Source organism: Protobothrops mucrosquamatus, unplaced genomic scaffold (assembly GCF_001527695.2).
Source record: "Protobothrops mucrosquamatus isolate PMUCROS unplaced genomic scaffold, P.Mucros_1.0 scaffold2012, whole genome shotgun sequence".
In the NCBI taxonomy this organism is placed as follows: Eukaryota; Metazoa; Chordata; class Lepidosauria; order Squamata; family Viperidae; genus Protobothrops; species Protobothrops mucrosquamatus.
The window spans coordinates 12,590-33,365 of NW_015388124.1; the positions used below are offsets into that span (position 1 = coordinate 12,590).

Below are 20,776 nucleotides of genomic sequence, written 5' to 3' on the forward strand. Positions count from 1 at the left end.
AATCGTCCGGATCCCGGGGGGTAGTTCGTTCCAGAGGGTGGGGGCACCCACAGAGAAGGCCCTCCCCCTGGGGGTCGCCAGCCGACACTGCTTGGCCGACGGCACCCTGAGGAGACCCACTCTGTGGGAGCGTACCGGTCTATGGGAGGGAATCTGTGGCAGAAGGCGGTCTCGGAGATAACCAGGTCCGATGCCATGGGTTTTCTTGAAGTTCAGTGTATACAGTATATTTGACTACAGTCAGCCTCAGCTCTGATTACAATCAAGAATTCCAACATTACATAGTCTCTTTCCCCTTATGTCCACATTACTTTTACTTTAGCCAGTAAACCTACCTATTGGTTAAGATCAATTCCAGGATAGCTGGTTCACTTTCTCTATCATTAAAAATTATGCAACTGCATGGCAGAAAAAAACATACTTACGCTTTATTTCCTAACTAATGTCAGGGTAATATCTCCCAACTATTTCATCACTATTTGAAAAATTTGCAATTTCTTACTGGAAAGCATAATCCACATCTTTCTCTTTGTTGGGTCACACATCAATGACGCTTAAGGAGGGAAAAAAAAGTAAAAGCCCAAAGCTTACTGACGTAATTACAAAGTAATGGGTATTACTTTAGTATGTTAATTTAGTTAGCATGCAGAAAAGAAGTCTTGACTTACACACAAAGATTTAATGCATGTTTCTGAATTCTACATTGTTTGAAAATTGTTGATAATAATTGCTTTTCAATATAATGACTGTGGTAAATGAAAAAGTTCAGTTGGAACTGAAAAGAAAAATTAATGAAGGAATAACCATCATAAAGATGGTAATTCTGATTTTTTTTAGAATTTTCTTTTTGTGAAGAAAGCATATGTAAGGATTTTTAGATTTCATGGCGATTATAAGTTTCAAAGATCTTTCCTTTTTAAATGGCTTCAAAACAACTTTATATATCTTGTTCTAATCTGATTTTACTTTTTTTGCTTTTTTTTATAGTGGTTCTTTTAAATTGCCAAATGATTAGTCTTGAGACTAAGAATAGAAGCAAGGAATTGAAATCATTGCCATGCAGAATACAGGGAAATGGCTGGTCTCTACACAATTGAAAATCAATCAGATATTCCTTAGTCCCCCAAAATTTAATGCTGTCTCTGTTTCTTGGAGGACTAACTGGACGCCTCCCCAGAAACAACCCCTCCCAACCCTTCCATACAGGTTCAGAGCAAAGTGAAGTCTTGGTTAGAAACCATTCAGGTGGTCCTCAGGTTAAGAAAATAATTAGGACTGGGATTAAGCAATGTGGTTGTAAAATATCACATGTGACTGCATTGTTTGGCAACAACAATCTAGGTAGTCTCAGTTGCTATTGAATTCCCAAGATGGACAAGTCATTAAGCAGGAAGCAGCAAGGGTCCCAGGTAAAAGGTATAGTGGTGCCACAGGAGGGCAGGGGAGACCCTGAGAAACTCTATGAAGGTTGTACGTAAATTGGCAGAGGGAGGTTTTATGGTGTGGTGCATGAGTGCAGGGAGGCTGAAGAAAGGAGGGCACAAGTCCACACAAGCACAGGGAGGCCTGGGATCAGTCCAAGTGCCTCCAAGTGCAGGGAGATCATGGGTCTGTGCAAGCAAAGACTCATGGAGGGCATGGCAAGGTGTGCAGGAAGGTTGGGGGGAAGCTTACCACAGCAACTTGTGATATTCCCTACTGGTTTTTCCAGTGATTTTGCTTGTGGAAACCTGGCAAGAAAGATCGCAAATGACAACAACATTATTGCAGGGCACTACAACAGCTGTAACTTCAAGGATCAGTTGCAACTTTGAACAGCTATTGCACGGGTGCTAACTAAACAAGGACTACCTGTATTCATTAAGCAAAGAGCACTTCAAATGTTGTTATTGTGTGAACCTAAACCATGATTTAGTTAATGAAATGGAGTCACATGTTATGCTATATAGAGATGAAAGAATGTGACATGCAAACTATGCTTAATGGAAACTTGTTTAGTTTCACAGCTCATGAGAAGGAATGAAGCTGCAACAATTTACTATGAATTATTAAATCAGGCTTTCATAATTCAAAGCAGACCTCAATTTTGATAAGTATCTCAATAGAACCTGCATTAACAGGCTCAACTTCATGTATTTTTAGTATTATTCCTCAAAATAAACTACTATCCCCAGAGTATGTAATTATAAAGCATGCACCTAGTTGTCTAAATAGAAAATGTTTCAGCCTTCCGGTTTTGCACAGTAGTGCAAGTAGCTGAGGGATAATGGTGCTCTGCACCCTATGGCCGATTCTCTTCTGTTTGGGGACTCTAAATGGGCCTATAGTAACCCCGGAGAAGCGACAAAGGAGGGAAGCCCCGCCAACTGCGGAGTGGTCGTTCAGGAAAAGTCCTCCAGAAACCAACAGAAGAAAGGTTAGCTTTACTCCAGTCTAGCCCAAGCTACAAGCAGCCGAAGCTAAAAAGCACTAAGTTAAGCTTGATCGGAAACAACGGGTTTGGAACAACTGGGTAAGAATACCAATTCTCTCTCTTCTACTTGATAATTGATTTCCTGAAAAAAACAACCCAAGAAGCAAAAATCCTCCGAAAGTGAGAGGAGGGGGATTTTTGCTCCACCCTCCCACAGACAGAAGCGGCAAATTAAATTTTTATGGGGGACAGAAATATACTGAAATAAAATGAATATAAGACTTAAATCTGGATAAGTGTGAAATTGGTGAAATTAGTTAATCTTTCTTGGCAAAAGATTATTGATGAAAACAAGGCAATTGCCTGTTTTGAAAACTGAAAAATGAACTGGTGCTGACATCTAGTGGTGGATGAAAATATACAATTATAGCTGCTCTAATACAGGAACTGGCAAGCCCAGAAAAAGATAACTTGTTTTTCTGACCTTCAACGCTTTAACTAAACAAAGAAAGAAAATATTCTGGGCTATCTACAATGCAAGAACCATAAAACTTAGGGGAAAAAAATTGACCTTCCTGGATTATAAAGACTTATTGAACTGTGACTCTAAAGCTGTTTGCAGAGAAAGGAAAACTTTGATTTTTGGCTATCATAGAACATCAGAGATCTGCAGAAAAAACATATCAAGAAAAAACAAATACTTTCCAGGAGGAAATGTATATGCTATGTTACAACTAATACAAATGACAATGACCTCAAACCACGAGGAAATTAAAAATAACTTTGAAAATTTAAACGAACACATCTTCAATTTAACTTCGCAACCAAAAATCTCTCAGAAAATAAAAAAGAGAGTGTTCAAGTAAAGCAGACAACTGAACATAAACCAGAGGAAAGAGATCTAAAGATGGAATTCAACAATGGAAGGAACTATGATTTAACCCAGGTGGAGAAAAATTTGCAGGAAATATTGGACATGGAAAAGACAACTTATACTTCAAGATTGCAAAGTCTAAGGACAAGAAAAAAGATTCAACAAAATGGATTACAGAGCTGTCAGGAGAACTACGAGAATTTGAGAGACAAAAAAATGGTAAGAGAAACTAAGAGACAAAGAAAGAGATTTTTAAGGAATACGAAGGGGCAAAACATTCCCATAAAAATACCTTACTTGACTTGTATCTTGTACTTAAAACAACATCTACAAAACTATGGGAAGACCTTTTGGTCCAGCGGAGCATATTGATTAGGAAAGATGTTTGGCAAAAAAAAAAAAAAGGCTAGAATTAGAATTAAGAAATTAGATGGTGGGACTTATCAGATGGAATATTCAAAGATTAAGCACCTGTTTGAATCTGGTTAAAGAAATAAAATTTTGGATATAAATGAATTTTACTTTAAGGGGGATAGGCTCCTTAAGTAACAGTTTTTTTTAATGATATGAGAAATATAAAAATGTTAGGATTTATATGAGGGAAATATTTTAGATACCAAAATGTAATGGATTTTGAGAAAAATTCAATTAATAAGAATGTTTTGAATAGTTTGAAAAGATTAGCTGTGGATTTATTAACTGAATACTTAAAGATTAAATATTTGTTTGAATATGGTTAAAAAGAATAGAAATTTTTTGGACATAAATGTATTTTAGTTTAAGAGGGACATGTTTTTCAAGTAGTATATTATTTCCTTTTTTTGTTTTTGTTTTAAGATATGAGAAATGTAAAATTGTTGGGATGGCTTGTATGGGGGAAAAAGACTTAAATACTTACGGTAAGTGTAATTAACTCTAAGAAAATCTTAACAGGTAAAAATGTTTTCGAACATTGTGGGGAAAATAAATTTAAATAATAACTTTAAAAAGAGGATCTATATTAGGGTGATTAAGATGATTAATTAGAAAAGAAGCTTCACAATGATGTTGTTGTTACTAGTAGAAATACTAGAAAAATGTTTATATTCAATTGTTATCTATTAAAATACTAAGAAAATTTACTAATTTAAGGTTGATAAATGAGAATATTATTGGAAGAAGAGAAAATCAAGGAAAGCTACTATGTGGATTACCGAATTATAGAAACTAATTGTTATTGATTGTTTGTAAATATAAACCCAGACAACTTGCTGTTTACCAAATATTGTGATTATGTTAAAAAATTAATAAAATATATTTTTAAAAAGAAAGTGTTTCTGTATATGAGCTAATCTCTTTTACTTAACAATGGAATAAATTGATCAGGCAGGTTTTTCTTTTAAAAATGGTTCAAGTAAATTAAGAGAGGGGGTTATTTAGGAAAAAAAGTGCCATCAGATTTTACATGAAAGACTGTGCAATGTAAAATTCAAGCAATTGCAGATTAATTTAATTCAGAACTAACTAAAAAAATTATGTTGCACACAAGTGTTTTCTTTAGCTGTCTATGAATAAAATTTGGATACAATTAGTTTCTCCCAAGGCTAGAAAGATTAAACAAAAATAAAAGCAAAATTATAGAGCATATATAAATTGTTTTCAAAACAAACAAGGGCTTCTATCCAGATTGCCTTATTTTTCCCCTAATTGAAAGTTTGCTTTTATAGCACTCTCTTGCTTGCTGATTTGTGGACTTTGTTCTTTACTTAAAGTTGCCAGAATCTAGGCTCCATTCAATTAAGGGCCATTAAAATTACTTTGGTTTTAAACACCACATCTTTTTTAATGTTCAAAATGAGAGACAGCAGAGTTTGTACTTTAATTAAAGGAGAATACATTTCAATACAATGTGAATCTAGTATGTCTCTAGAGTGGTTTCCAAAAATGACACAGTGTCTATATGCTGTAGATGCTGCACCTTTAAATAATTAAGTTAATGTAAAGCAGCTGAGGGGAGGATTCATTTGCTTACTTGTATCCAGCTGTTGGCCTTCAATTCCAGAGGGTTCTGTGGTTCACCACTGTACAGACAACATAAGCAGCACATCAGAATCTTCTGGCATTCATCTGTGGTACCAATCCAAATAAGGATATTTTTTTAAAAAAAAATCAAAGCAGGACAAGAAGATTCTTTTGCTCATTTTAATAAACAAAAACAAAAAAAACAAGGACAAAGTAAATCTTTATGGTTATTTTTCTTCTATTCCATTCTTTCTAAGTCATTCCATTCATCACATATAGACTGTTTCATTCTTCCTTCTCCTAATATAAAACATATTTTAATGTATTTGGAGATGGGTTTAATTGATTGTCTTGCTGATTCAATATGAACCTAGTTAATTGTGACAAACTTAAATCTGATCAGTTTCAATCTAGCTAGCTTGTTCTGAATCAAGCCACCTTATTTTTTGCAACTTATTTTATTGATAGTTTTACAACAAAATGTATTTATATACATAGAACAGTTTTATGACATTAAATTCAAATTTGTGCATTGTTTTATTTTTCTAATATAAAAACTAACCCTGAATATCTCTTTCCTCATAAATAATTACCTTCATCAAAACAAACAGGTCCCCTAAGGGTCTTTACATTAATTTTTGCCTGGTAAATAAGCAGCTGTCAAAGCAAAATGTTTGTTAGAGAAGACTATTTGTTTGGGAGATGCATGCAGCCCAGCTCCCCTCAACCACTATTGACTGCACTCCCCCAATAAAATGAAATTTAGAGTCGCCATTTTACTCCTCCATTTTCCCTGCTACTGACAGCAATGAAAGAAAAGCCGATATAATAAAAGTACTCAAAGGTTGGTGTATTGAAACCTTTAATTATAACTGTTCTGTTAATAAAGAATTCCTCTCAAATAGTCCAAATTCAATCATTCAAAACTTGTCATCCTATAAAAAAAACCTGTAAAACTGTATGTTAAAACTCTATATCAGACATGTCAAACACAAGGCCCGGGGGCCGGATGCAGCCCACAAAGTGGTTTCATGTGGCTCACGAAGCCATCCTGGAAACAGTGAGGGAACGGCCCCCGCTGCCTTGGCCCTGGCCAGCCGGGAGCCAATGTACAATTTGTGGTGGCCATCTTGACACTTGCCCCGGTGGACCATGCCTTGGCATTTGCCCCGGTCCCACCCCCTTCTGCCAGAGACCCTCAGATCTGTCCCACTCCTGCCCAGGCCCCCATAGGCACCTTTGATGCGAATGATGTAGAACTGGCCATGCCCACCCAGTAGGCCACACCCACTCCATCCACACCCACCCAGTAGGCTGCACCCACTCTGGCCACACCCACCTGGCCCCCCCAGGGCAACCGCAATGCTGATGCGGCCCTCAGTGAAATTGAGTTTGACACCCCTGCTCTATATGTATTAATAACCATTTAAATCCTAAGACAATTTTGCTGTATTAGATACTATTTCCTTACAATGGTATGTATGTGAAAGGATTTTGATGTGCATGGTTTCTTCACAATGATATAGCAGTGTTAAAGTAGGACCATTGTTACCAGTCCTGCTTGTTTATGTGTTTACATCAGTACTATATTGCCAACTGCAGAAGATGACCTACAAATTACAAGAAGCCCTTGAGTTATGACCATTTGTTCAGTGATTGTTTAAAGTTATGGTGAATCTGAAAAAAAACATACTTACTCTTGGTTACTGAAGTTACAGCCATTGCAGCCCCCCTTGCGATCAAAATTTGTGTGCTTGGTAACTTGCCCACATGACTGCAGGGATGCTTCATCTCCCCCACCCACCTATTCTCCAAAACATCAGAAGGCAGGACAAGAAACAATGGTTGGAAATTGATCAAAGAGAGAAGCAACCAGGAATTAGGGAGAAACTTCCTGAGAGTGAGAACAATTAACCAGTGGAACAGCTTGCCTTCAGAAATCGTGGGCACTCCATCACTGGAGATTTTTAAGAGGCTAGCTAGACAGTCACTTGTCTGAGATAGTAGGTTCTCCTGCTCAAGCAGGGGGCTGACTAGAAGACCTCCAAGGTCCCTTTCTATTCTATTCTATTCTATTCTATTCTAATTTCCCCCTCATTTCTGCTCTTCTGGCTCCCTGCACTCTGTAGCCCCTATTGCCCCGTGCTTTGCGTGCCCAACTGACCTTTACCATCTTCTTGCTCCTACTACATGCCCAGCCTGGTTCTCCGCAAGGTAGCCTTGCACAGTCAGCAGCTGTCTCGCAAAAGACTTGGTCAGGCATGCATTGCTTAACGATACAAGTTTCAGTCCCAATTTCCATTGTAATTCAAGGAGTACCTGTATATAAATCTGCTCTTATAAATCTTTGGATTCTATAAATATTCCTTATGATCCATTTTAAAACTCTTTGAATGGATTTTGGTTTTTTCAAGGCCCTTTGATGAATTATTTTTTCATTATTTTGGGAGACTGTTGTTTTCATTACAAAATCCTTGTCTGTAAACTTGATGCCAATGAATGTATATGTTTTTATGCTATATGGACCACTGTCTGATACTTACATTGAAAGTATAATTTTAAGAAACACTCCCATAATTATCAATTACTTTAACAAAACAAGTTATAAACACTCACCATATCCAATGACAAAAGGATTCCAACAGAGTCTTCCCAATAACTGACCAATTAATGGAAATTTTTGGACTGCAGTTGTCGAGTTCTAAAATTAAATAGAATGCTTAGTCTTGAAATTAGCGGGTGCCAAAACATATTGACTGTCCACAACGATAAGGGATTGGGAAAATGAAAATTAAGGCCAGAACATCTTCAGAAGAAGTAAGTGCTGCCTAAATGTATAGATAGTCCTCAAGATACAGCAATAATGGAGTCTGCTCATTATGGTCACATGTCATAATGGCTGTTAAGTGAAACATCTCATTTAGCAATCCGCCCCCCATCCCGGCTCCCCCCAATAAATTGTTATAAACAAACATGCAGGTCATTAGGTGGAACACAGGATGCAGGGGTGGGCAGCTCTTGGAGGCCTAGCACAGGCTTACTGCCCTAGTCCTCCCCCACCCCCTTGGGCCTCCACAGGCCTTTTCCCACTCCCACTGGTTAATCCTAAGCCTTAGGCCTGATTCCCAGACCACCAGACCAAATACTCCTCACTTACACCTCACACTTAGAGCTGTGCACAAGCAATCACAACTGTTCACATTGCTGCCTTACATACTATAGTCACTACACCACTAGTCTATTCAATTGTTCTTACAGAGATACAATTGAAAAATAGAAATCAAGACAGTAAAAAGAAAACATTGAGATTTAAAGTATCTTAATATCTTTCCAGCCAGTTCAACTTTTTGTGGATCAACACAATGCTTTTATAGAAGAGGTTCAAAATAATTATTTATTATTTATTTTATATATCAGATTTAGAGATGGCCTGTCTCCTTCAGAGATGGAAAAAATGAAAAAATACACAAAAATATACTAAGAAAATATTTTGTTACACTGCTTACATCATTCTATACATTATGTGAAGGACTGAGTCCCAACCACAGTATAAAGAAATTTTAATATTTCAATTACTACTTGCTACATTTAACATGAGTTGCAACTGAAATTTAACAGACACTATACCTACAAAAACCTAAAGAAAAATTAACCAAATGGAAAGAAGCTTTGCTATAAAAGTAAAACATGGTACAATTAATAAACATTCTTATACAATCAGGCATTTCCATCTTCTCTTTTTTGTAGCTTTAATGACTAATAGTAAAATGGTTTTTAAAATGGTAGTAAACCAAGATAATATGCAAGTAACAACAAAGATAATAATCACTTCTCACTACAATAAAATCTTCAGATTTGATCCACATTTGGAACAATCCTTAGACATTGTGGAGTCAAATACAGAAGGCCCATCTGAAGCCCAGTTTTATAAGTAATTCAGTACAGTTAGAAAATTTCAGGGGGAAAAGTTATGTCCTCAGAAATATAGGCAGTTGCTAACAAAATAAATTTTTCAGTAGCTAATCTGCCACTTGTTATTTTATCAAAAATATTTTCCTGACCATTTACACTAATTTTATAGGTTAACTGCTTATTATCAACAAAATATATTTTAGTGCACATATAACAATACCCTAATTAATTGCAATTTGTATTCTACAAATTATTGCAACCTAATAATAGAGAAGCAAAATAGCAGCAGCAAACTAGATATTTACCTCTGATCACACAATGGTGATCTGAAAACATTTTGCAAGCAGTAACAATAAAGTTAATAAGCCAGCAGACTCCATGGTTTAAGAGATCACTTATAATTGTATAAGTTAAGGATCTGTATCTAATGGAATATGTGACATGAGAATAAGAATTAAATGCTTGTTTATTTTAAGGTATTTTAAAAAAGCTTGCTGCATTGAATAGGAAATCTCATGTGAGAATATAACCAATCAAAAAGAAAAGGCTCATTTCATAATAAATCAGGAACACAGGAAACACATTCCTGTTTGCATTACCTATGGCTGTTTCTCCAATTTGCTTCTATGATCCAGTAATACATTAGGTCAGTACTACAAGGCTCTCTGCTACTGTTAGCTTTTTATCTTGTCAAAATGTGGGGTGCAGAATGTTTCTGTAACAGTCTTCAAAACAGTTCATTCTTTCAGTTAATTCACTTACCATATGTTTCAAAGCTCCATAAATCTGCAGGAGAAATTCCTGTAATTCAGGCAAGTGAAGGCAGACATCTTGCTGAGATTCTAAAGTGGTGATCTGATCCCACTCAAGAGTCTTGTTCAGCCAAAACTCAATGCTTGAGTTAGAGACTCCACTATCTTCAACCATTCTGTCATCTTAAAAAAAAAGGGGGGGAACAAATGAAAAAAGCCCTTCTCTTAGCAACTATTAATAACTTTTATTACATTATGAGATACTGAATTAAAAATATGTACAGCTTTTATGATGAGATGCATTACCATAGTAGTTCCTAAAAGGAAATGGTTTTGTGTGTGAAAACTAAAAGGGAGGGAATAAAAAGCAATCCATATATCAAAATGCACCACTTTACTAGCACTTGTCCTTTTGTTTTTGTTTACTAAATAATATTTTATGACAAGAACAGAAAAATAGAATTGTTACCAATGATTAAGGAAACATACACTGGCATGCAAAATCCATAACCAGCAAGAAACAAATGCAGACAGGATTCAACTTTTAAACTAAAGACATCCTTGAGCTGCAATACTTCATCCAGAAACCACATGTTTGGAACAAGAGAAACACTGTTAATTTTCAGCATTCACAAATCCAAAAGCTTTTAAAATAAAATGAATCATAAATGTCCATGTAATATGCATATTGACCATAAACTAAATACAATTCTTGCAGAGAAGGGATAACTCCTTCCTTCTATCCTTCCTTCTCTCCGTCCCTCCCCACTCCCTCCAATGAAATACAGTCCAAGTTCCCACCCTAGTCTTTAACCAATTTAGCTGGACATTTTATACAAAGGTGTAATAATTCCAAGAATTACCATTTGGTGCATATTGGTTAGCTTATAAACATGATCCTAGTTCATTACATACTCAAGGGGTTTAAAGACTGGCAAGACAGCAGTACTTTTCATAAAGATTTTTCATAGCTTCTTCCACCCTTAAGTCTTTTTTCTCCCACTTCCCACAGGTATAACTAATGAAGACAGAGTAGATTTCTTATAAATGTTGTACACCCATCTTTAACACAATTTTGCAAATGTCAGAGCTCCAGAAGTTAAATATACATTCATAAGTAATGTTACTAATTCTTCATAGATTAAGATAATATAAGATGGCCCCTAAAGAGATAATTTTTAACAGATTAGTGAACAAATATAATTGAGCCCTGAATGGTTTCAGAGAAAGCTGAGGGCTGTGCCTGCCAATTTACTGCATGGTAGTTTCCCAGTTTACAAGATAATAAAAGAAAAAGGCTTAAAAGGCTTTTACAATGAATGAAATCTTGGTACTATAGAAACATAAAAATTAATGGGCAAATCCCTTTTTCCATTTCACTTGAAATATTTAATATACCTGCATACTTCCCAATAGGCCAAGAAAAACAATGATTTCACTCATACTATGCATACCACTCAAACATCGGTCTAGTCCTTTCCAAGAGGCTAGCAAAGATCTATACTATCAAAACTAAGTGAAACCATGGAAGGAAATGAGAACATTTTGGGTAGGGAATGTTTAGGCAGAACAGTTTAAAATCAAAATGGCGCCATGTGCATTTAACTTTGGTGGCACTGAAGAATGGAAGGCATCTGGGCTATTAAGGAGCTTTAAGACCAGTTTCACACATACACCCCAAGGCACAAAAATAATTCAAATGCCTTGAGTAACTGAGATAATGAAACATTTTAGAAAGTCATCTGTTATTTTAAAGAGTAGGAATTAAAAGGTAAAAGTTCCCAATTGTCTACTCTAATGCCATGTAGCATCTTGGGACCCAACTTTTACTAAAATCTTGCAGATTTTACACAAAGCCTGTCAGGACAATCTACAACCATAATGAAAGCATTTCAAGGAAGTAAAAGGATTCTTTTAAAAGGAAATGAGTTGGCAAAGATTCTTCTGACTTAATACTCAGAGATGTTCAAGGTGAAACAACAGGATTCTCTTCATGCTATAAAAGCAGTTGAAAAATGACCCACAGTATAAGGTTGCTTGGCACATTAGTTCTTAATAGAGTTATTAGCCATAAATTATGGATGGGAATGGTCATGTAACCTATGCCTTTGAAGCAAAAAATTACTCCTTCTAGTTTATTTTCTGTTTTCTTAATTAATATTTATGCTGCTATAGATACGAATATCCTCTTGCTCCAATTGTATAGAGCCCACTACTGATTGAGGTGTTCTTGATAATTGTCATTCTGCTCAAGTTACTTTAGCCTTTCTGGGAGAGAACAAAGTAGAGCTTTGCTCCTCCTACTTCAGGAAAAATCTTGTTGTTCTCTAGTTTTAGAAGCAGGAAACCCTGCAGAGCAATGAGGTATTTGTTACATCCTTCAGACTCAGGAAGCAGCATTTCTAACATGGAACGGATTTATATTGAGTGAATTCTCTGGATTAGTGTCTGAATTGTAACACTTTAGTTACAATTTACATCAGTAACTTACCTTAATAGTTTTAAAGGCAATCCACCAATGAGTATCAATTATGGTCCGTATATTTAGAAATATCAGATCTGGGCTGAGAAAATCTAATAGCTAGACAACTAATAGATATCAAAGAGCTAGGTTTTCTTTATCTGGATTTTTGCAACCCAAATCTATAAATGTTTGTTATAAAACAAAATGATAACAGAAGCATTTAACCAATATATTAAACTGATAAATTTTAGAATGTATTCTCTGAGTAAATTATCTTTAGTCAAACTCAACACCTTGATTATTTGGACATATTCATATAATTTTCTTGGCAACAGTACAGAAATTGTTTGCTACTAAGCTGTTTTTGGACTTCACATTCCAGTCTAGACCCCTAGGAATTCACTGAGCATTTTTTTCCAAAGTGGACAATTAGTCATAGGGGAGGAAATGGCATCACACAGTAAGAACAGACTACAGTACATATTTCCTTTCAAATAATATTTTTAAAAAAGTATAGTGTACAAAACAGAACAATCCATAATTTTATATTTAATATCAATAATTATGTTAATCAATATGATCATTTATTTAAAAATAATAAATCAAGAATGTATCTAATGATGATTTTGCAAAACAGAAACCCCAATTTAAAAACTCTTTTTTCCCTACTGTAATTCCTTGTTCCAGTCCTTCCAGGCAGACTTATCTTGAGAGATGAGAAATCTTTAGAATATTATTAAATATGGGATAGATAATTGTATTTTATCTTGCACAAGTGGAAATATTTTCTGCTAATGCTAAGTTAGATATAATACAACGAAACAAAATTAGAAAAGCCAAATTGTTTATAATTCAGATATGAAAACATATAATTTATGATGTAACAAATGGAGGCTTGGGTGAAATAAAAAATCACATAGTAAAACTGATATTTTTAATGAAATATAGAGTGCTTTCATTAATATATTGATCAAATAAATGTTTAAAATTACTAGAAATGCTAATTTTGAATTTACAGTTGAAAATTTGAAACACATCATGCCTAAAAAAATATCCAAGTATGGAATACTATATGCTGTGTAGTCTTCCTTTAGATACAGAAGATGCGCTCATTATCAAAGGGAGCTGAAGCTTCTTAACCTCTCCCCACCCCACCTCCAAAAAAATCAAAATGTAAAACTTTAAACTAAAATGTAACAATATCATATGCCCTAAAAGGGCACAGTCTACATTCTGATGTATAAACCTCTGCATATTTCAATGACAAGTGAGATTTTTTTTAAAAAAAATTCTAATTATTTTGTACTGCTCAGTACAAAAAGCAGGTCACAATGATCTATTTTGGATGAAAAGCAGTAAGGAAGCGAAAAGCATTTACATTTCTCCATGCAATACTTCTCTAAAAATTCTATTGCAGTTTTTTTTAAGGAAATGAAAAAAAACCCAAGAAAGTCAAATGGTAAAAAATCAAAGTAACTGGCAGAAATGTTTTAAAATATATATAATCTATCTGAGTGGAATGGGACGGCATTATCCCATTCCATGATGAAGGCTGACAATTAGGCACCAACTCTAGAAGTATTTCATGGGCCTAGATTTCTAAATATCCCACGATGAAGAAAAAAATAATTAAAGTTCAAAATGCTTCTCAATGATCAGCAGAATCAGTGTGTGCAGTGAATGCACAAAAGTGTCTTTCACACAATATGCTCAGGGCATTGCTGATAAAAGAACTTCCAGAACAAGAAATGGCAACGTGAAGACAGTTCTGCAAAAAGCAAAGCCAATAATAGCAGCAAAGAACCAAGACCTGGTAAGTAGACAGGTTCTTCGACTTTTTGACTTTTTCTCTGGAGAAGGAGGAAAGGAGATCGCCCTCAGGTGCTCCGGACAATCACTCCTTACAAGAAGCTCGCAAGATTGGTCTCCAGTGGGTTTTAAGCAGTAGAAGACAAGAGAATAGCCATCTTGCTCAAACTGTGGTCGGCATCGTTAAAAGGATATTAAGTTTACCTATTTCCTTTTCTAATCACATTTGGAAATTCGTGTTAACTCCTTTTCAGCTCTTAGATACCTTCGGATCAATGAGTCTGAAAATACTGGGTGAGTCAACAGAAACAACAGAAGAGGAACAAATTTCATCCAACAAGACAGAGAGAGAGAGTTAACACTGAAAGTGGATCCACTAATAGACAATAAGATGATACGGAAAAGATATCTTATTGGACAGATAAAAGAAATTGGTTGATCCTTTAAAAATCTAAGGTGAATTACAAATAATAAATAAAGTGAACTCAATTTACAAAGGAGGTTTGTTAAAGCTTGAATCTTAGTATTAATTTAACACTAAGCAAATATGTATTGGCCTTTTTCAGAGTCTGATTTGGTGCCCTCCCATCAACTCTACTGGAGGCAAAAATTTCATGGTATTCCCTATTCAGAGAGGTAGAAACTCTCATCCATGTTCTCATACGGTCTCCTTTCTATGGTACCCCAAGATGTGCTATGATTGCCCCAATCATTTCCAAACAGGAAGGCCATACAGATACATTTTATGTTTATTATCTTTGAAAGGATGCTAACCCTACACTCACGTATCAGGATCTGTTTTTATTGTCCTATTATTTTTCCATTCCCCTATAACAATTGTTGTATAAAACTCTCTTTTTACTATACCTTTCTGTTGTAAAGCTGGTCGAAAACTATAATAAAGATATTTGGATTTAAAGTTTCTAGCAATCCTTAATGGGTTTTTTCCGACACCAGGACTGAAATGATGATGTTTTATGGATTTGTTTATAGATAACAGGTGGAATGAAGAGATAATTGGTGTAAATTAAGAGGTGAAAAGTTAAATTGTTCATAATTGTATTAAAGTTTGAAAGCCACTTCTTTATATATTTCTTTTCTCTTTATTGTAGTCTTTTTTTCTTTCATCTAATTTTTTCCTTTTCCTTCACACTTTACACTTCTTCTAGTATTTTACACTTTACACTTCTAGTATTAGTTTTTATTATTACAATTAAAATCTTTAATATTTTATTAAAAATGCTCATAGTAGTGAAATTCCATGTTATTTAATGCATTTTGTCTAAAATTATTACTCTTCTGGAGAAAGGGTCTCCATATAATCTGGTCTAGGACGAACACGCTAATTCAGGGGTGTCAAACTCCCGGCCCATGGGCCGGACGCGGCACGAGGAAACTGCGCCCACCCTATTGCCAGCAATGGGGGAAAAGTTCCGATACGTTGCGTGATATCACCTGACATCGCGAGTTTGACATGTCTGCACTAATGCCATCAAAGGCAATCACCATCTCGTCTGACTTGATCTTTTATCTTGGATTGTTTGCCTGATATGTTCACACACAATATTAAGAGATCACATTCTTTAACAAAGAATTAGAGTTACATTTATACCATTTAGATAGCTATATGAAAGATATTACAATAAATACAATAGCAAAATATGGAGAAGCAGTGAAATCTAAAGTTAGATCACATATTATCTTATGAAAAGTGATTTAATTTTCATATTATAATTGTTTACTGAAATTGTTCACTGAACATCTTAGTCATTTGTGGATACTACAAAGAATGATGTTAGATTTTCAGGATTTTGTATAAATGCCATTCCACAAGAAGGCCAAAATGAAAGTATTTGTTTAGCAAATCTATTTCCATCCAAGAGATGGCAGTGACAGATCATCTGTAAATAACTAAAACCAAAGGAGAAAATGTAAGCTTAGGGCAGCCCCTAGACAAAATAAATTGCCAATAAGATGTTAACATTTGTCCAAAGAGTAGCTGTATTATGGCCACTGTTACTTTTAGATTCTCAAATTCCAGTTAAAACGTCTAACAGACAAAAGGTCTTTATTCTACAACTGTTAATGAAAAATTAGAAATTATTCATTAAAGAGCTAAACCAATAAAGAGAAATATGACAAATGGATACTTGCTGGATGACTTTGGGCCACTCACTCTCTCAGGTGAAACAAATTGTCATGAGAATCTTGGAGGGAATACTAAGTATACTGCTTTGAGTTCATGGGCAAAGGCAGAATATAAATCTAGCAGATAAATTCACCTCTCATTATCTTACCTACAGATATCTGTAGCGGATTGTTAATAAAAATAATCAGCATCCCCACCTAAAAATTGACAATACACTCTGAATTTGGGTATTGCTTGCTTTGCTCTGAATTGAGGATTAATTGCTTTCCTTCATATAAAGAAATAGCTGTCATTTAAATACCATGCATGAACATTCCCAATTTCCACATTTTGGATTTCATTCCATAACACAGCATCTACCAGTCTTTAATGGGGGCAATATTTCTTGCAGGTAGGACGGTTCAAAATTCAGCAATAAACTGCACCGTAAAGTGAAGATTTGAACCTAGCTCTTCCTGGCTGTAGTTCATCAACTAACCTGGATATTCTTATAAGGAGGTCAAAACCTCACTCTTATTCCTGATACTAGTTGGCTTGATCTTCACTTACAGAGATGATGACAAAGAAAATGCCCCATTTTCAGCCTTTCTCTTACTTTGCAACAAAACAAAGCCAACTTGGTTCAATGTCTTGTAGGGAGACTACAACCATCAATAGTTATTAACCATGAGGATTATATACAGTATTAGCACAAACATGAAATATATCTCAATAGCAGCTGCTGAACAATGCAAGCAAGTGCATTGTAATTGTTTCCTCATACATGGTATTACACATATATCTGATTTGCAACCTGCCCAGAAGCTTCAGTTTGCACACTAAGGTAAGAGAATGATAGGAAATATAATATCAAGCATTTATCTGATTTAGTAGGAAGCATATTTGTTCAAAGCATCCTTGAACAGGTTACTTAAATAAAAAAAGAATGAGTGGGGAGAAATGGCCATTGTCTCCTCCCCCCCCCAAACTTTTCTTTACAGTACTGCTTTTACATGGTTCCAAAGCTAAACAATTTGCTGCTATATCATTGTGCATAGAATTACAATATGGGATATGCTGTCCTTTCCCCCAGAAAAAAAAACATTTATTTATTCAATTATTCTTACAAACTGTCTACTCCATACAATTCCAAGTGGCTTATAATGCTAAGATTACAATTACATGTAACCACTTCCAGCCAAAATGCAGCAGTATGCATAAATAACATCTTTCCATCCATAAAAATTTAACCAAACCAATAAAAATCATCTGTCAAACAACTGACAAAAGGACAGACTTTGGGCTCACACTTTCCTGGTTTGCTGCAGGAATGGGAAGATATTAATAAAGAATATAATACATGAAGGTTTTAAAAATCTTTATAAAATCCCCTTATATCTCTTTACTCCACCTTCATTACATTCAAGGCACTGTTAAAATTTAAGAGATTAAATCATGTTTGTTGATGCTAAACCAGTGGTTCTCAACCTTTTTAATGCCGCGACCCCAACCGGTCGTAAGTCGAGGACTAAACCGGTCATAAGTCGAGGACTAAACCGGTCATAAGTTGAGGACTAAACCGGTCGTAAGTCGAGGACTTTCCCTGCCCGGGAGCGCCACGCATGCGTGGTTCCGCCCCCTGCGCCGGCCAAGGCATAGCTGGCAAGTGGCAGAGACGGAGCAGGCCGACCACCAGCTAGCCCAGCCCAAGGGAGGTAAGGCACCCGCTGGAAAAGGGGGGAAAAATGGCGGACAAAAAAAATGGCGGACAGCCTTGCTTGGCGACCCCCATGAAATGGTCGATTGACCCCAAATGGGGTCCCGACCCACAGGTTGAGAACCACTGTGCTAAACCATTCCTCCATGTGACAATACTGTGTGGTTCAGCAACAATTTTCACGACAAAATGTAAGGCTGCTGCTTAAATCCTCCTCCTCTCTCGTATTTATTTGGCATGAGCAACTAGCATTAAGAACTGGAGGATAGGGCCCCCAGGGAAAGGACAATCTTTTTTATTTCCCATATCCCCTAATGCAGTGGTAGGCAACCTTGGCTCTTTTATGACTCGTGGACTTCAACTCCCAGAATTCCTGAGCCAGCCATGCTGGCTCAGGAATTCTGGGAGTTGAAGTCCACGAGTCATAAAAGAGCCAAGGTTGCCTACCACTGCCCTAATGCTACTCCAGTGAGTCATTGGAGGAAATCCACGAGGCAACAAAATCGAACCATTCAACTCAAAGATCCAGGCAAAGACAAAATCATTAGAGAGCTTAGTGTAACGTGTTAGGGATTACAACACAAAATTGCTCACAAGAGGGGTGCCAGAAGAATTAAGATGGCCACTGCGACTACCCGCCTTTTGACTTTTTTGACACATATACTCCCCTAACCAAGAGCTCTGGCAGGGGAACACTAGCATTTCTCTCCGCTCTTAGATATTCAACTTTATGTGAAGACATATAAATAAAGCATTTCTGTTAGCAGAACAACAGCCAATAGTTCCACCACACCCGCCGTGGTACCAAAACAACAGCCGGGCGGGTAGCGTGAGCAGGAGGACCCTGCTAAGACGCTACGAGGCCTTTGCACCAGCTCTTTCCTGGGAGCGAAGCGCGCGCGCTTTATTTCGCCCGGTGGCGGGAAAGCAGCTCAGCGTTCGTTTCTTTCCCGCGCGCTCTCTGCCACGCCCCCCTCCCGGAGAGAGCCTGCGCGAGAGGCGCAAAAGTCCGTTTTAGTTCTGCCCTGGAGGAAGCCGAGGGTAGTTGGACTGAGGGGGTCGAGGAGGGCGGTGGAAGTACAAATAGTCGGACAAATTACGCCCTTTCCTATGTCCTCCATTCTAGCCTAAATCTGCGATTATCTTTTTTTCCTCAGAGTTTTCCCGCCATTCTTTTAAAGGGAAGTGCGCTATCACAACCACCCTTTCTTTCTCCCTGTCACTTTCTACGCAAGCCCGGTTTTCCATCCTACTCCACGGTGGGGAAACAACACAAGGCCGGAGACCTTCGCGAGCTCCTTATTTTGCGAGGCCCGCCGGTGCTCAGGTCAGCGCCGGAGAATGCGGGGGGCAGACCGGCGTGGAAACCTTGGCATCGCGAGTCTGCGTGGAATACGTTTTTTTTCCCCCACCGTGTAGGAGAGGAGAAATGCAACTGTAACGGGGAAGGAGGAGGAAACCTAAGAGGGAAAAAATGGGAATTCTAGGAGAGCGAAGACGTCCGAACGATTCCCAACAATTCCGCGAGGGGCAAATGGGGTTTACTGGTGGGAAACTCAACTCAGGAGAGGCGCTGAGCTCAAGTTCAAGGGGGGGAAAAATCCGTCTAGGGCAGGCGCTAGAAGTCGAAACCGAGTTAGTGACACATCCATTAATTTGGTTCACGTACATCACGTTGTGGGCAATCAATATTTACTCGAACCGGTCAGAAAACACACGGGTGTTACAATGCAAGCAGCTTTTACTGAAACGCAAAGCGCAGCTCCACGCGCGCATTTCCTCCCCATTAAACAAAATGTGTGTGTAGGGGGGGTTTTTCCCCTTCTGAATCAGTACGCAGAGGAGCCGAGTCCGTGGCAGTATTCACCGCCGCTCCCTTTTTTTTTTTTGCCCTTCCGTTATTTCGATATTTAACTTGCTTCTTGCCTCAACCGAGATCTCAGCCCAGGGCTCTGCAGCCGCTTTGTTCCTGCCCCTACGAAGACGCTCCCGCTCCCCCGCAACTCACCAAGGCTGCCACCCGCCCAACTTTCAAAACCTTCCTTGCAGGAGGAGATGCGGACAAGCCGCCAAACGGCAGCTTGTGCGGCCAATGGCCGCTGGGTGAGGATGTTGCCCCTCCCGGCGGCTTCCTTGAGCCAATCTAAAGCGCAGAAGGTGGGATTTCCTCGCCGTGCGCGGCCTTAACCCCTTGAGCCCCTGGGAGGTTAGGCGGGGGAGGCTGATTAAAAGGCGGGAAAGTTGTCGTTTGGACGTGAGTCCAATATCAGTTCTAAATTTTAAACTGGCAATTGCGAAAGATGGAATCTTAAAACAATCTGAGTAGCGAAACTCCGTGGCTACGCTACAGAACGTAATTATTTTAGCCCTTTCGCTTCCTTTTCCATTTCCCCCACCCTGCTGTTGATGCCATTGCTGGCGAACAGATTAGGTTTAAGCTAGGTCAGGGGTAGTCAACCTTGGCTCTTTTATGACTCGTGGACTTCAACTCCCAGAATTCCTGAGCCAGCATAGCTGGCTCAGGAATTCTGGGAGTTGAAGTCCACGAGTCATAAAAGAGCCTAGGTTGACTACCCTCTGAGCTAGGTCCTTTGTGATCAGGCAAGCAAACTTAAAAGCGTTTGTTTATCAAATTTAGACACCGGACTTTCGCTATACAAGTGACTCTGGGTGACTATCAATGAATAGATTATGTCTGTTGGTCCA

General features: G+C 37.5%; 1 protein-coding gene across 1 annotated transcript in view; it reads right to left on the bottom strand.

The window, feature by feature from the left end:
• Positions 1 to 20,185, bottom strand: part of LOC107294603 (Fanconi anemia group C protein-like) — a gene marked incomplete at its 3' end in the record, with an annotated part of 32,335 nt that extends 12,150 nt beyond the window's left edge. Inside the window, exons 1-4 of the mRNA XM_015823843.1 lie at positions 20,079 to 20,185; positions 9,963 to 10,135; positions 7,905 to 7,989; positions 5,299 to 5,393 (exon numbers count right to left, since the gene is read on the bottom strand). Of these exons, the coding sequence (XP_015679329.1) occupies positions 5,299 to 5,393; positions 7,905 to 7,989; positions 9,963 to 10,127 (345 nt within the window). The remainder of the gene's footprint in view (positions 1 to 5,298; positions 5,394 to 7,904; positions 7,990 to 9,962; positions 10,136 to 20,078) is intronic.
• Positions 20,186 to 20,776: the final 591 nt, after the last annotated feature.